The sequence below is a fragment of the Xyrauchen texanus genome, chromosome 7 (assembly GCF_025860055.1).
Source record: "Xyrauchen texanus isolate HMW12.3.18 chromosome 7, RBS_HiC_50CHRs, whole genome shotgun sequence".
Taxonomy (NCBI): Eukaryota; Metazoa; Chordata; class Actinopteri; order Cypriniformes; family Catostomidae; genus Xyrauchen; species Xyrauchen texanus.
The window spans coordinates 21,391,162-21,408,029 of record NC_068282.1 but is presented as its reverse complement, the minus strand read 5'-3'; the positions used below and the strand labels follow the sequence as shown (position 1 = coordinate 21,408,029).

At 42.5% G+C, this 16,868-nt stretch overlaps 1 protein-coding gene across 1 annotated transcript in view; it reads left to right on the top strand.

The window, feature by feature from the left end:
* LOC127646277 (phosphatidylinositol 3-kinase regulatory subunit gamma-like) overlaps positions 1-16,868 on the top strand; it is a 342,067-nt gene that overhangs the window by 179,879 nt on the left and 145,320 nt on the right. Inside the window, exon 7 of the mRNA XM_052129786.1 lies at positions 12,276-12,361. Within this exon, the coding sequence (XP_051985746.1) occupies positions 12,276-12,361 (86 nt within the window). The remainder of the gene's footprint in view (positions 1-12,275; positions 12,362-16,868) is intronic.

The window sequence follows — 16,868 nt, the reverse complement described above, 5'->3', positions numbered from 1 at the left end:
AATTTATTCTTGCAAGAAGGTCCCAGTCATTACACAGGAGTTAATATGTGCCGTGAGTGAGAATCAGAGGGCAGGGCTGACTTGTATTTTATACTCTTTTATCCCAAGGTTTCTTAACAGAAGCAGATCCTCTCCCTCTGCATTCCTCAGACACAGAGGCATTCCCTTGCAATGACTATCACTGATCAATGAGTATCAAAATTTCTACAACAATTCCCCGCTTTTTATCATTCAGATTACTCAATCACAATAATAAACAATAAGACAAATTTTAAGTCATATCATCACACACTCTTCATCTCTGATTTTCGCATAAGTGATCACTCTCTTAAACATTTGTGAAATAACATTTGGAAAAAGTAATTTTGGAAAAAGTTTTTTTTTTTTTGTGGGGATAGTCATCTCAAGTATTAGCAAGCAAGTAAAGACTTTATCTGAAGCCTGGCTAAATGAGTAAACACGGTTACTGCACTTCTGACATAAAATCAGACCCTCAGTCACCTCAGTATAAACAAGAAATAGTGTACAGATTAAGTTGGAAAAACACAACAATTTAACATTTTGGTTATGTCAACAGGCTATAAAAATACAAAGAATAAAAGTAGAATAAAATCCCTCATTTCAAACCCTCTCCTTGTGCGTCATCTCTTAACACGGATGACAGCTGCTTATAACCTCTTTGCATATCAAAACATTCTCAGAAAGGGAAGACATACCTCAATTTAACACATTTCACAGTAGCTCTCGCTACTCGTATCATCATATTTGTGTTCATCATCCTCTGGTAATACTGTCATTTTCACCATTTGAACAGACACCCCTGCTTTAACCAGTCTCTGTACTGAGCTGGAAACACACGTTATAATGCATGGTAAACATAACAATATCAACAGTCCTATCACCACAATTGGTAACACAGTTTGAATCAGCCAATACCCCCATCCTCCCCAGAGATTCATAAACCAAATAAACCATGTACTCTCAACATGTTCTGGCTCCTGTACGGCTTTTCTCATGTGTTCAATTACATTCGTGATGTTGTCGCTGTAATCTGTAATCTGTAATAATCTGGAATATTGAAACAACAAGACATTCCCAACATTTTGCAAACTCCCCCTTCCTCTGAAGTTACCAAGTTCTTGGTATCAAGAACCAACCTGTTTTGAATGACCACATCTCTTAACTGTTTCATTTCATCATTTATCATGTTGTACCCACCCCTAAGAACAATGACCACCCCACATTTGCTGCATAGTGCTTTGGTAAAACCCCAGGCAAAATTTCAACATTTCTTTTTTTTTGTTGTTGTTGTTGTAGTAGTACGCTTTCACGTCGCCCCACTTGCATGGATCTCTGCAGACATAAAAAGGTGCATACTCTTCGCTGTGTCCCTCACAGTTCGGACAGTTCTTTTGAAACGGGTTGCAGTTGAAAGTCACATTTGTTCCTTCCTGAAACGTGATGATTTCTCCTTCCAGGCCAAGCGTTGGCTCCTCGAACATAAATGCGCTTCTCTTGACACGTCGGATGGTATTGTTTGGCGCAGTTGTCTCAGACCAGTTGGTGTGGTTTACTGTTGATAACACTCTCAGGCCCTCGGTAAGGTGCAGTATTATCATACAAATTGTCACTGCAAGCAAAGTCATTATGCACATACTCTTACCCAGACCACACATTCCCTGCACTCTGAATGGGTGCCATGGTCTCGGACGCTCTATTTCTTCCATTTGCTAGATCAGTACAGCAGCTGTGTGACCAGAACGTGAGAAGGAGTTCAGTCTTTGATGCACTCAGAGTCTTATCTGTTTTGCTAATTAACGGTGCCCAGCCGGATGCTGTTTCCACAGCTAGGGCTGCCTGCCTCTTCTTCTTGTATCCGGCTCCTCTTAAACACACACAGCTAGAATGCAGGGGTCTGTTGTTAATATTCCTTGAATTATTTTCAGTTTGTACCTTTTCCCGATGATTACTGCTTGTGACCACACAATGGGTTTACTCTGCACACAGGTCTCTGTGGTTGGCCTTGCTCTTCCACTGATAGTGGTGCTTGGTGTTCAAACTTGATCTCGGCGTTTATTGACATTCACTCAGAACAATCTATTCCTGTTGCTGATTCTCCTGCGATGTGGGCGGAACTTTCCTGCAATGGTTGGCATGAACCCACGTAGCTCTCTCTGCGACCTTCACTGGCGTGTGAGTCGTTAGTAGCACTTGGAATGGTGCCAGCCACCTTTTCGCCTTCCAGCTCTTCCTCCTCAGGTCATGAATCACAACAAAATCGCCAGGCCTGATTTTATGCAGGAGGGTTTCGGCAACCTTTCCCTGAGCAGCTTTCACCTGAACACAAACATTGGACAACAGAGAAGACATTTCTTTGCAATAATTCAACATGTCATTCTCACACAGATCTGTTGATGGCAGCCTTTGTCTACCCCCCCCTCTATTCCCATGAATGGGGGTCTACCAAAAAGTATTTCAAATGTACTTAAATTTGTTTTGACTCTTTTTCTCATTCTGGTGTACATCAACACAATTGGGAGTGCTTTAACCCATGTGAGCCCAGTTTCCTCACAGCACTTAGCCAATTTTTTCTTGACCGTTTGATTCTCCCTCTCAATAGCGCCTCCACTGGCGGGATGGTAACAACAGTGTGTTCTCATATCAATTCCCAAAAACTGACCCACCTGCTTTATTGCTTCATTGACAAAGTGTGTCCCATTGTCCGAGCTGATTTTTCTTGGAATTCCCCATCTCGGAACAATCTCGGTTAAAAGAGCTTTCGCTACTGCTACCAAGTCTTGTTTCGAGGTTGGGAAGGCCTCAACCCATTTGGACCACATGTCAACCATCACCAGGCAGTATTTCTGTTTCCCACAAGGGGTTAACTAGATGAAATCCATCATCAGATACTCAAAAGGCCCCCCTGATGGTGGTTGAGATACTATAGGTGTTTTTATCCCTCTTGCCACGTTTACAAATGTGTGTTACAAATGACACATCTTTTGCAAAAATTTCAGCAAACCACAATTCTTTCATTTGCGCAGCCATCCCCGCTTTTGATACATGGTCTAACCCATGTATCAACTTTCCATAATGAGGAAAGAAGTGTTTGGGTAAACAAGGCATGCCATCACAGCTCATCCACACATTCTCCTTAGAGCTACAGCCAGCTGCCTTCCACCGGTTTTTCTCCTTGCCTGTGGAAAACTGTTGCATGCTCTGTAAACAAGAAGAAATGTTGAGGTTATTGTCAGATATCAAAGCACACGTAGTCTCTTTTGTCTCCATCGCTGCCTCGGCCTTCGCTTCCGCGTCTGCTTGTGTGTTTCCTGTTGAGACTGAACTGTTATCGTTAGTGTGCGCTGCGCATTTGCAAATCGCGACCTTGTCTGGTAAAAGAATGGCCTCCAAAAACTCAGACACAAGAGATGCATTTAATATTGGACGACCATCTGACTTCAAAAATTTTCTGTGCTTCCATAGAGCACCAAAATCGTGTGTTACCCCAAAGGCATAACGCAATCTGTGTAAATTGTCTGCCATAAGTTTATATGCTTCTGTTAAAGCAACCAGTTCAGCTGCCTGAGCTGAATAATTTTATGGCAGTTTGCTAGATGTCACGTCCTCAAATTCAGTGGTTATCGCGTAACCAACCTTATTCTTTCCTGTTTGTGGATCTTTGGAAGCCGACCCATCCACAAAGAGGATATTGTCACAATTGTCTAATGGCGTGTCTAATAAAATTGTGTGGTACCTCAGCCATCGGGCTGTAGATAAATGTGACATTCTCTGTTCTTGCAAAATCATGGAGAATGCGTGTGGAACCATCAAAGTTAAATCATAATACCCCACAAATTCCCTGGATGCCAGTACTGCCAGTTCAGCAGCTGCCACAGACCTCAGTGTCTTAGACCTGCTGCTACTGCATCAAGTTTGGTTGAAAAATATGCCACAGGTCGCTGTCTGGCTCCATGAATCTGCAAAAGATCAGATGTCATAAACCCATTTTTCTCATCAATCATCTGAACAAACGGTTTGTTTACATCTGGCAGGCCCAAAGTGGGAGCCAGAGCCATTTGTACTTTAAAAATGTTCTGTGCTTCCATAAAGCACCAAAATCGTCATGTTAGCAAATGCCTCCTCAGCTTCGCTTGTCCAAACAAGCTTGTCACATGACCTCAGCCCTTTCCCTGTCATCAGGGCTCGCAAAACTGTTCAAGAATGGCATAATTAGGAATAAATGTCCGACAATAAGCACACATGCCTAAAAATGACAATAATTGTTTTTTCGTAATTGGTTTTGGCACACCTTTTATGGCCTGTACACGTTTGTCACAGATGGATTTACTGTTTGGTCTGATGATATGTCCCAGAAACTTTATTTCCTGTTTCACAAACTGCAATTTTGAAAGACTGACTTTATGTGCCTCTTGTTCTAGGTTCTTCAAAAGAGACACAGAGTCAGCCACGCACGTAGCTTCATCACATGCACAGATCAACAAATCATCCACATACTGCTCTTCAATCTCAAAATCACATTTTGATATAAATGGTCCTACACTTCTCTCACCCCAATTTGTTGCTTTCATGCATTCTCTCACAAAGGGGCCCAAATCTGCCCACAGGTGCTCTTTGGCCTTGATCACTGATAAAGTGTGGCGGTGTTCCCTGCTATCAAATAGAACTGCATATGTTTTTCTGTCAGGCAAGCTGAGAGCGCACACACATTTTCTGTCCAGAAAATCTTATCAAATTTCACAGTCTCATGTTCTGCCCCATTAAACCACCCCTCCTCACATTGTGGTTCCCGTTCAATTACGACATGTGACGTGCAATTCAATTGGTCAGGCATCATATTTTCTGTGTTAAATGACATTGTTCGATCTTTTGCCAATTTCAAGATCATTTTTGCCCAATCATAATTTTTCACACGCCATTCATATACACACTGCGGTTCATATTTAGAACAACATATTTGTGGTTCTTCCTCAATGCTAATTCCAAAGGAAATAAGGATCAAACTCAATTCACACATTAAATCTCTGGCCATTATAGGTACCGGACAAGCTGGTGAACACAAAAACGCATGTTTAAATGTTCTCCCTTTCTCCATCTCACACTCCAAGGGCACTGTGAATTTTTTCAGAAACCAAATGGCCCTAGGCCAAAGTGCTCTTTATGCACTGAACCTGTCAATTTTGGGACACATGGCAAGTCACATGGTCATATCGTAGAATGGCCAGCCCCAGAATCTACCAAAAAATGTACTAATGTCCCCTCAACTAACATTTGATATCTCTGCATTTGTAAAAACCCTGAAACTTTGTACATTCTCAAACATTCATCTGAAACATTATCACATAAAACTTAATCAGTCACACTGAAAGATTTGCAAGCATTGTCTTCATTGCAGAGAGCAGTATGTAAATCAGTGTATGTGTGTGTGTTGTATGTGTGTGTGGTTAGAAAATTTTCACTTCCCTGTTCTGTAGCAGCTGCCGAACGCCCTGTGTCCAGCCCCCTCCATCGCTGCTCTCTGCACTGTCTCAGTCTGCCTTTTTGTTCTCCTGACAGTCTGAATCCCAGTGTCCCTCTTGTTCTGCACAGTTTGCATTTTGTGCATTCTCTGAACCCATGGTCGTCAGTCTCACACAAGCCGCAATTCCACTTCTGCTGTGGTTTCGATGTCCTGACATTAGACTGTAGTCGCACAACTGCCAACTGAATATCTTTCTCCCCCTTCGCCTTGACTTTGTCTTTCTTTGTCAGCAGCTGTTACTCTGCATGTACAGCGTGTGCCAGGGTGGAGGTCAATCGCTCTTCCATTCAATGTTACTTGCTTTCACTGCTTGTGCGATCTCAGAAAAAAGTTCATTCAGGTCTCCTTCTCTGTCAGTGTCGGGCGCTTGTGGTGCTTGTCTTCTGGGCGGAGACCAGTCGAGGTCAGGGTTCAGTTTCAGGGCTTTCAGCTCTGCCACGGGATAGTGATGTTTATATGCCGGCGGTGCTGGCACAATTGTCATTTCATGTGGGGAAACACAAACATACTTTTCATTAGTTGGTTCTGGTGGTGCTGATGCACAAACAGATCTTTCACACATTTTATTGTAGTTTTTTTTCCCTACACTTTTCAATCCTACATGCTTATTCTTTCTGCATTTGCTTTTGTTCTCTCCTATCTGCTTCCTTAAGCCAACAGCCCACTGTCTGTTCACATTTCTTACAAACATGTTGAACATAGCCACAACAACCTCTTTGTGCGCTGCCCTGCCCCACTGATTCTCGCACCACTCTCAGTCTAGCCGTGCTCAGTGTCCCCTCCCCTGGGGAAATCATGGTATTTGATCAGTTTCTCTATGTCCTGCATACATTTCCTCCTATAGTTTTTTCTCATTTGACAGAAAACCGGTGTATCAAATTTGGCAAGCTTGCTTTGAGATTTCCCCATACTGGCTGTTTCTGTTCCTCTGTGGATTTACCGTTCGACGCACGTCTAATAATCTGTCGGATGTCTCCAACAGATCTGATTTCTTAACCCAAGATCAGCTAAGGGTGCACTCCCTAGTGCTTTGTTAATTATGGTTTGCTAAAAAATTTTCTCTGGAGTATGTTCCAGCGCTCAGTATTTCAGCTAACCTAATTAAACAATTTTTGCTAGAACTCAGTCTCTGTTAGAAAACCTCTTGACCTGTTCGTAGGTCTCAGTCTCTGCTAGAGAACCTCTTGTACTCGCACCACAGAAAAACAGTCCCAGCCACTATGGTTCACTCACTTTTATACCAAAAGAAAATAATTTAGTCGTCCCTTACCAGAGATATTTGGGTTGCCACGGGTTCATTTTCATTTGATTCCAGTGGAGTTTCTCCTGGCCCTGATGCGGTCGACCCCTCTCTCTTAAGCTTACGAGGTAGAGCTGGAACTTCTCAGTCCAGGTGGCCAAACACCATCCGCACTCAGGTCCAGAAGGCACTTCCAAGGAATCCCACTATTCTGACACCAAATTGTTGTGGCAAAGAAATTATTAACCAACCATTATCACTGCGTAAGAGACACTCTGACTCAAACAGTCTTTTAAAAGAATTTATTCTTGCAAGAAGGACCCAGTCATTACACAGGAGTTAATCTGTGCCGTGAGTGAAAGTCGACCTCGCTGGCCAGAGTGCAGACGTCCCCCACATATTCCTCAAGGGATCGCCTGAATTAGGTGCAGGAGTTGGATTGCTGGGTAGAAGCCAGGTGCAGTTTATTTACATGAGTGAACTCCGAAAACGTCACGGTTACTGTTGTAACCTCCCTGAGGGTGGGAATGAGACGATGTGTCGAATGAAGTGACACGAGGGGTCTTCCTTGGGAGCCTCGTGTACCTCTGAACTTGAGAAAAGGCCAATGAGAAATTGGCAGACTGAATTAGCATGTCCCGCCCCTGGACATACGGGTATAAAGGGAAGTGGGTGTGTGTCTGTCAGTCAGGTTTTTGCACTGAGGAGCCGAGAATATGGTACGGCCGTTTACAGTGGTAGGTCCAGTGATGTGGCAGAAGGGACACAACGTCTCGTTCCCTCCCTCAGGGAACGGAGGTTACAACAGTAACCGTGACATTCCCCTTCTGTCACTCACTTGGCGTTGTGTCGAATGAAGTGACACAAGGGGTCCCGTTCAAAAGTGCCATGCAGTAGACCGTGTTACATGAAGTGCTTACAAGAAGGCTGCTGTGTGCTAGAAGCAACTGTAACCCTCCCAAACGCCCCCATAAAAGGTGTCGTATACAGACCTTAGGTTCCCAGCACCCCTGAGGGGGGAACAGGTGCTTCATGACCATGGGAGCAAGCCCAGCAGCCGCTGCCTTTTCTCTCTCTATGTCTCTCGCATAGAGTGTAAAGTGGCTTGGCTATCTTAACGCTATGAAATGCGTCGGGGAAGGCGGTCTTTCCTAATCCAATTCTTTCAGGGGGAAAAGACCCTGCGCAGGCCATATCCTGCCCAGACTAGGGTGGATATGTGTGCACTTTAATGAACTTTATCGAAAGAACAAAATCACCACTTCGCCATGGTTTAGACCATGCAGACAAAACACTCTAAAGCAGTGTTTCTCAACTGGTGGGTCACAAGTTTATTCGGACTGGGTCACGGAGAGCAGGGAAAGAAGATGTTATGCTTCCCCCATTTAAATATTTTCCGCTGCCACCCACATAAAATTTGGGACTGCCGAGGCCAATTTAATGATAATTGAATACACGCAAAATGCTTCTCTGCAACGCTATTTTTTCATGGTGCGATGAAAGCTTGTGTTTCACACGAGTATACAAACAACTCATGCCAATGATCTGCTCTAATTTAGTGAGAATTTTTGGTTTATATAGCTATGGAGGAAGTCAAACTCTCAAACAGTAACCTCTGCTCAAATGTCATTGCATTGTATATCTATGGTCAAGTAAGGGCTTTAGGACCGGTGGACAAATTATGAATAAAGTTTTCCTCCTATGTTCTGATATTTAATATTAGGAAATAAACTGGATTATAAATATAATGGGCTCATATATATATAAATATGCTCATCAACTTTTAAAAGGGGGGCAAGAACTTTTGTTATTGACATCAACAACAAAAATAATGTCACATTTATACTTGGAAACCATAAACAAAACTATGGAATTTAAAATAAAATGTGACCCATGCATGCAGGATCCATTAAATTCAGGTTTTGTACTTTTGCACTTGATGTCCAGTGTGAAATCTGTGTCCCAAAGCAAAACCAGCTGAACCACTAGAACCACTAAATAACTTTTCGTGTCCGGGATTGACAGCACGTCACACAGTTCTGGGAACATTGTGTGTGTGTGTTCCTATATGCTTATGTCTTTGCAATGCAGATCTCTACAATATTTTTCAAAAGTGCCAATAAACCTGTTTTTCTGGACATTTCAAGTTTGTATTCAATGACTTTTCACCATCCACTTGTCTCACCATCTGTAGATTATTAGTAATTAAATCTCCACCTCTATATTCTTGTGATTGCTGCGTCTTTGCTTATGGTGATTTTCTTCCCCCGACTGTCGTGAGGTGGCTTTTGGTGTTGTTGTGTTTAAATCAACAACTTATTTTATGGGATGTTTAACCACATGCTGCTGGAACACAATATGGAAAATGAGAATGTGAGCTGGAAGTGTTTTGATGAGCACACCATCCTGGTAGCATATATCCAAAAGCAACCTACATTATTATACGATTATTAAGATCTAACATTTTGCTTTGCAAACTCTATGCAGACATTGGATTTTCATCTGTATTTCATGATCTCGTTTTGTCGAGCTTCCCCTCATTTAACAGACCAAGGGATAACCAGAAAGCCAGACGATGATTGAACACGAAGCGTGCACCATTTTCTCAAGCAGCTCTGCATCTTCCTTTAACATGACATTGTGCCGTGGTTGAAACTGACACGTTGCTTCAAAGCGTTCATTGATTTGGGCATATCTAACACGAATCATCCCTTTAAACACAGCAGAAAACAGAGCGAGAGGTGTCGCAACGGTCAAATACCTGTTTACATGGGCCAACAAATTAAAAAAGCACAATATCAATAGCAGCATCAATATTCATGGTGGTTAATGTCATCAAAAAAACAGAAAGAACTCCCATTGTCACACTTCACGACAAATGCCATATGAAACGTAGTAATTTGAGGTATATTCATTTAATTGTGAATATATAATTTAATCTCACGTATTATTAGACTCTCAAACATTATACACAGCATGTTTCTTTCCTTGATTAATATTTTCAAAGCATTCCTTTTGTGTTTTACAACAATAAAAATAAACAGATCAAGTACCCACATCTGTTACCTTAATCATAAGATTTCATGCTTACTGATAGTGGCCCAAAACCTCCGCAGAGCCAGCAAAACCGCCAGCAACTTGAGGCAGTTGATATGCCAATGCAGTTGAGGTCCTGTCCAGGAGACAACTGTCTGTTGTGACAACTACACACCTGGACACCGTAGAAATGCAAGGTCTGTCCAAGGACTGAATGTATGGCAACATGCACCAACTTCCTGTACGCCACGGCCTTGTTCATGTAAGCAGAAGGACCGGGACGGGGAGCGGCTGGAGTGGCTTTCTGTCTGTAAAAGAAATAAAGTCGTGATCGTCAACTTCCTTTCATCAGCTCGGGCTGTGGTGGAACAGAAGTTGCTGCCGTTGGTGGATGCCCTCGTGACGAGCAGATAGGGTACAGGATCTCAGCTGTTTGTAGGTGGCAGGATGTGCTGGGTCGCCTCCTGTCTGCTTCTTGACTTTGCTGCTGGGCAAAGTCCTCAACTGTGTCGCGAACAGGCCACCTTGAGAGATGGTGGAAACCTCAAGAAAGTGGACCTTGTCAGCATCCCTCATATCTGCCAGGTTGAGTCACAGTTGGCACTCCTGTACTACCATAATGGACATTGCCTGCACGAGAGCCACGGTTGTAAGCTTCGTTGCCCGCAGTGCGAAGTTGGTTGCCGAGCGAAGCTCCTGCATCAATCCAGGGTCAGGATTACCATCGTGCAGCTCTTTCAGAGCCTTGGCCTGGTGTACCTGCTGGATGGATATGGCATGCAAGGTAGATGTGTCCAGCAGCACATTAAGCCTTGGCCATTAAGGACAAAGTGAACTTACAGGCCCTGGATGGGAGCCTAGGACGATTCCACCAGGTGGCTGCATTTTATTGCCTGTTCCACCTGAGGAACCTCTGTGTAACCCCTGGCCGGCCCACCATCAAGGGTAGTGAGAGTGGAAGAACCCATGAAACTGGACAGGGCAGTAAATGGTGCCCGCCACAACTCCGTGAGCTCCTCATGCACCTTCGGGAAGAAAGGAACTTGGGAAGAGTGTGGCTATGTGCAGCACTCTGAGCCCAGGGACCAATTGTCCAGCCACGAATGCTCCGTGCAAGGTGGAGGGTTTCACTCCAGCCAGATGCTTGCGGTAGCCCGGGCAAGCATGTTCATCAGCTCCGCGTCAGACTCTGACTGGCCGATTGCACCAGATGGTGGGAGCCCAGCTGAGTCCTCAGCGTCAGACTGCATAATCCTGCTCTCCGATGCAGTGATCGATACCTCATCCTCATCGCGAGCCCCAGATGTGACATCAAGCCCGCCCTGGGACGAGCCTCCTGACTCATCCATGAACTCGACCGGTGGAAACGAGCCTGCTTTGGAATTGGAGGTCCGTGGGGATTCACCCGGCGGAAATGCTCCCATTAAAGCCCCCAAATCGCCCCAGCATTAAACACCACGGCCTTGTTCATGTGAGCAGAAGAACCAGGACAGGGAGCAGTTGGAGTGGCTTTCTGTCTGTAAAAGAAAGAAAGCTGTGATCTCAATGTTGCCATGGTCTTGATCTTGCAGTGAGATAATGAGCCATTCAGGAACGCTGTCTCAGCTTGACTATGGACTATACACGTGAGAAAGTGATCGCGGCAGTCAGAGGAAGAGAGATAATGACCACACCCATGATCTGTACATAAACAGAAATGCATCTTTAAAAAGATGCTTTCCATCAGTGCTTACATTTTTAGAGAAAATAAACTCTTTTAATGTGGCTGCTGAAGCTCCCAGGGGCATTCTCTGCACTTATCTGTGTGAGAAGTGAGAGCCCACTGTAAATGTGGTGTACATCCAACAGCCTTTTAAACACACGTAGAGGTGAATGGAATGGCAGTGGATTAGCATTCAACACTAATCGGCTTCGAAGAACAAATCTGAATGCATGGATGCAAGCCGTCTCCTTTTATACCAGTATGTCCGGGGGAGTGGCGTGCAAATTCCACTCGTCAATTCTCATTTGCCTTTTCTCAAATATCAGAGGAGATTGGGGCCCCCTAAGTTCTACCTCTAGTGTCACTACATTGACACAACATCGAGTAAGTGACAGATAGGGAACTAGACATACAATCATGCATAGTTAGGATAGCAAAATAAATATGCTTATATGCTTTAAAAGGGGAGGTCAATGTATTTTGTTGTTAATGTCAAAGTCTGTGCATCTAATTGAACTCTATGGTATTTTTATGTGAATTAAATTATCCATCATGCTAACTTTTTGTTTAGTTTTAGTACTGTATTGGATTTCCACTTGATGTCCAATGTGAAATTTGGGTGTTGATGCAAAACCACTTGAGAACCTCTGTACTGGAGCACTAGTTTGAGGTCTCATTTTCTACCTCAATTTTAGACATGATAATATACTTAATCTTAAAATATCTCTCTCTCTCTCTCTATTTCTCTCTTGTTCCAGTGCGGACGTGAACCCAGAACACCATGTAAAGATCCTTGAGGCACTTATCATGGTTGGAGGCCTAGAGGAGATACAGGCTGCCCCAGGTAGGCCATCAGTGGTTCTCCTAATTTATTTAAGTTCAAAAGTTTTTTCTTCTCCGATCACCATTTATTTGTGTTTATCAGTAGTGAAATGCTTAATTGGCTTTTGTGGTAACTTTTGTGACTGTGCTATTAAGCTGTAGTGCATTACTCAGTACATTGCTATGGCATTTCAATGGTAGACTTAAAATCTTTGAAGATTATAAGATGTTAATGGTTCTCTGTACTCTCTAAGAGACATGGTAATATCTGAAATTAGAAGTGTTTTCTTTGGTGGAGAGACTTGATTGGTTGATGAGGGCTCAGTTGATGATCGTGGAAAGTTTGTAAGGACACAAATAGAGAGTCACAGCGTATATAATGCTATTATACAAAAATTGCTTTTAGTTTACTGGCTCCAATCAGGCATGACAACATTTTGTCTCAGTGGCTCTTGTGACCTGACACTCTCAGCCATTTACAGCCATTATGTGAAATCTAGTGTTGTCAGTTGATTAAACATTTTAATCATGATTAATCGCATAATGTTTTGTAGTTAATCGAATAATCACATATTTTGAAAGTGCTGATAATTATTTCCATATTAGGAAAGAGAATAAAACAATATGTAACAATGTAATGCTTTTTTAACATTTTACAAACAAAGCCTTCCACAGTATAAAGAAAGAATTGCACTCAAATAGCACCAATTCCAGTCACATTAAAAGTTTCCCAAAATCTAAGTGGGAGTTTGACTAATTGAAAGAACTAGTTTCCCAAATGTTTAATTGCAATGGGCATTAAATCTAATTAACTCTCATCCTCTACAATTTGAATCTGCTGGTAGACTGTAGCTATCCACTTTCCTACAACAATCGTGAAGCTGCGTTCATGATTAGCTTCAGAGCACGCTTTAAACTTACCATGAAAAGCACTTGCAGACAAAAACATCTCTTTCAGTGTTTTGGTGATAGTTAAGATTTGATGCACTTCTTTGGTAATTAAAATGCACCTTACATTGGCTGAACAATACTCAATTTCTATCACAAGTCCCATCTGGGCTTGTTTTGAACATCAAATAGTGATAAGAGGTCCTTTAATATCATTTTATCACTGACAGGGACAGCGCTGTCAGAAATTATTTTATTTTTTTTATTTTTTTTTTTATTGAATAATAGAGTCCTAAATTAGAGCTGTATTTTTCATAAGAACAAAATATATAAATTTGACCAGTTCATTGATTTTTGGATCAAATAAAGTTTGGTCCTCTTCTTATGTAATTGAAGGCCAATTCACAATGCCCCAGCAAATGGTAACAAACATCAGTAAACACAGTTGTTGAGTTTTGTTGGATCACATTGCCTGTTAGTGTTTGTTGGGGAATAGTAGTTCCCCGTCGGTCGCTCACTTCGACGTTGTGTCGAAGAAGCGACACTAGGGGTCTCTGTTGAGAGCCTCACACATCTCTGAACTTGAAAAAAGTCCAATGAGAAATTGGCAGACAGAATTTGCATGTCCCGCCCCTGGACATACGGTATAAAGGGATGGAAATGAGTCTGTCCATTCAGATTTTTCCTTCAGAGCCGAGTGGTTATGTGATCAGTGAGCTGCATTCACGAGACTGTTCACTTCATCTCTGAAAGAGCGTATGCTGTTGGATCTACGGTGCATATCAGCAGCTTTCTCCTTCTCTGCTTCGACAGCTCCGTTGATAGAGAATATTTTCACTAAAAGAGTTTATTTCTCTAAAAGAACAATACACAGCGGTGTTGAACATCCTTTTCAGGACGCGTCTTTATAAAGATGCCCTTCCGTCCCTGTGTAGTTCCTTGATGTGTTCTCTCCGCTCCTGACAGTCACAGGCGCTGCCTTGGGTGTCTGGGCCACGATCACACCGAGGCAGCGTTTGTGGATGGTTCGTGTTCTCACTGCGAGAACCTTACCATGGCAACATTGCGGTCACAGCTTCCCTTCCTAAAAAGGAACGCCACTCCAGCCGCCCCCCAGCCACCGGTTCTGATGAGTCCAGAGGACGCCTACATGGGACCTCCTCCTCAGTCACTAATCCGCCCCCTACCGGGTGTGCGTAGCAGGACCAGAGCCTTGGGACATGCTTTTGCCTCCCTCTGCCACATTGCCCGCTCCGCTCTGCTACAAAGCTCTGGCGGGTATGTCAAAAACAATCATCCCCTTAGTGCCCCTCGCACAGAGCTTGGACACGTGGCTTTCACTTCCCAACCCGTTGCGCTGGTTGGCCAGGACCATCCGACTCGGTTAAGTGATTCAGTTCGCCCTGCTCCTGCCACGTTTTGGCGATATTCGCTCCACCTCAGTGCACGACGAATACGCCAACACTCTGCTTGCGGAGGTTTAGATGTTGCACACATATTCATAGCTGGTCACACCTAAAATTGTTCCCAAAGCGCTAAATCAGCACAGCATCAAAGTGTAGCTTTTTGATAGGGAACTTGTCATGTTGTCCCCTGGTCATGTGATTTCATATTTCCCTCCATGTTCATGTGTCTTGTATTAATTGGTTTATTGTCTAGTTACCTTGTTATCAGTCTTGTCATTGGTTATCATTGTCATGTCTCTCCCTTGTCCATGTATTTAAGCCCCATGTTTGCCATTGTCCATTGTCAGGTATTGTTTGTGTAACGTCTTGTTATTGTTCATGCCAAGTTCATAGTCAAGTCATGTTAAGTCAAGTCAAGTTCATTTTTATGTTTTTTTCAAGTCAAGTTTAGTCAAGTTCATGTTTTTGTTTTGTTCATGTTTGGAGTTATGTTTTTTGGATATCACGTTTGTAAATGTAACATGGAAACAACCAAATAAATATTCTGTGTATTATAATCAACAGAGTTTAAATGATGCCTAGGTTCGGCTCTAGGAGGATTTATAAAATAGATGTTGAGCCAAATTATATTAAATCAATTAACAGCCAGCAAATTTATTACAATTACACAAAAAAACTGAGTAAAAAATTTCCACAATTTAAATGAATACAAAATTGCCTTTGTTCCCTCTCAACACCATGAACAAAACGGATTTGTTTGATAGAGTCCAAAGTTTTATGTGAAGTCCAGGAATAAACAAGTAAGACAAAGTCTCAACAGTCCTTCTGGCTCCTTTGTGTGATACTCATATGTCAATGAGTGTAAAGGCCTTTTTGTGTTTACTACCCGGGTAGTGTGTATGTGCTTAGCTCTCAGTTCAACTGTGAAGTTCAACGAATCCATGGGGATTCATGATGATTTCTCAACTCGTAGATCAGGGCTCTGGCTCGCAGTTTGAAGGGTTCACCCAAACAGAATCAGTGTTAAAAAAAAAACAAAAACAATCTGCACAAAACAATGCAGTCACATTAAACATTTCTAAATGTGGACAATTGTTAATCCAACATGTGACAACATTAGTGAACGTATGAATGCTTAAACATACATAAAAGTATTCAATTATGTGACATATCTCATTGTACATCTTTTTTCACACATTTGTATTTACATACTAATGGAGGATGGATCATTCAACGGAAACAGATTAATGTCACGCACAAATGATTTAACTCTATACCAATTCTTAACTTCTTAACATACAACAAAAATACATTCTTAACCAACTCAGATTGGTTTTTATGGCACATACAGAGAAAGATGAATGTCAAATAATTCAAAGTAATCCATAAACGAACAAAATTCACCAGAGTTCTTGTAAAAGAAAAAACAGTAATCAAAAGCATCGACCGGTCTTTTTTCTCTGTGACAGAATTCATTGGCAACCTGAATGATTGATAACATTCTTAAGAAAAGGAAGAAACTTAATGAAATGTAATAATTTCTGGAACCTCAAGCTAACCTCGTGCCTGCATGTTCAGCTGGCTTCTTCATCTGAATTTGAAATAATCGACACACTCAACATACCATAGAGTTAACCGCCCTCTAGTGGTTTATCAATGCTGCACCAAATATACAGGAGTTTCTTTGTGGTATATAAATCAAAAGGAGTTACAAAATAAGTTTACTAAAATAAACAAATGTCAATGTACAAATCAAAGGGGTTACATAAATAAAACTGCACTTGGGTTCATCACACATCATCGTCTTCATTGTCTGGCTGTCATTGCCAGCCTATCATTAGAGAATACCTGACCAACCAAAATGAACCCAGCAATCCAGCTTCTTTGTGTTCACCAGGTGAATCGATCCCAAGAAAATTGTGTGGTGGACTTTGATAAAGTCACCCTCAAGGACATTTTCTGGGTGGGATTGAATGAGCCAATCTCTTCCCAGATGTCTGGCGGTAGCAGTCCCCTCAATCTGGTTCAGTATATCGACATTGCCCTGCAGATAATTGGTTCTACGTTCACTGTGGGGGAGGCGGATGCCAAACCGGAGTCCCACATCATGTCCGCCAAGCCAGAGTTCCTCATCATGGTCACTGAGCTAGCGCCATCTTTTGCCCCGGATCCTGAATCTGCTCCACGTCATGTCAAAGCTGCGTCTGAGCCTGCTCCATGTCATGTCACAGCCGC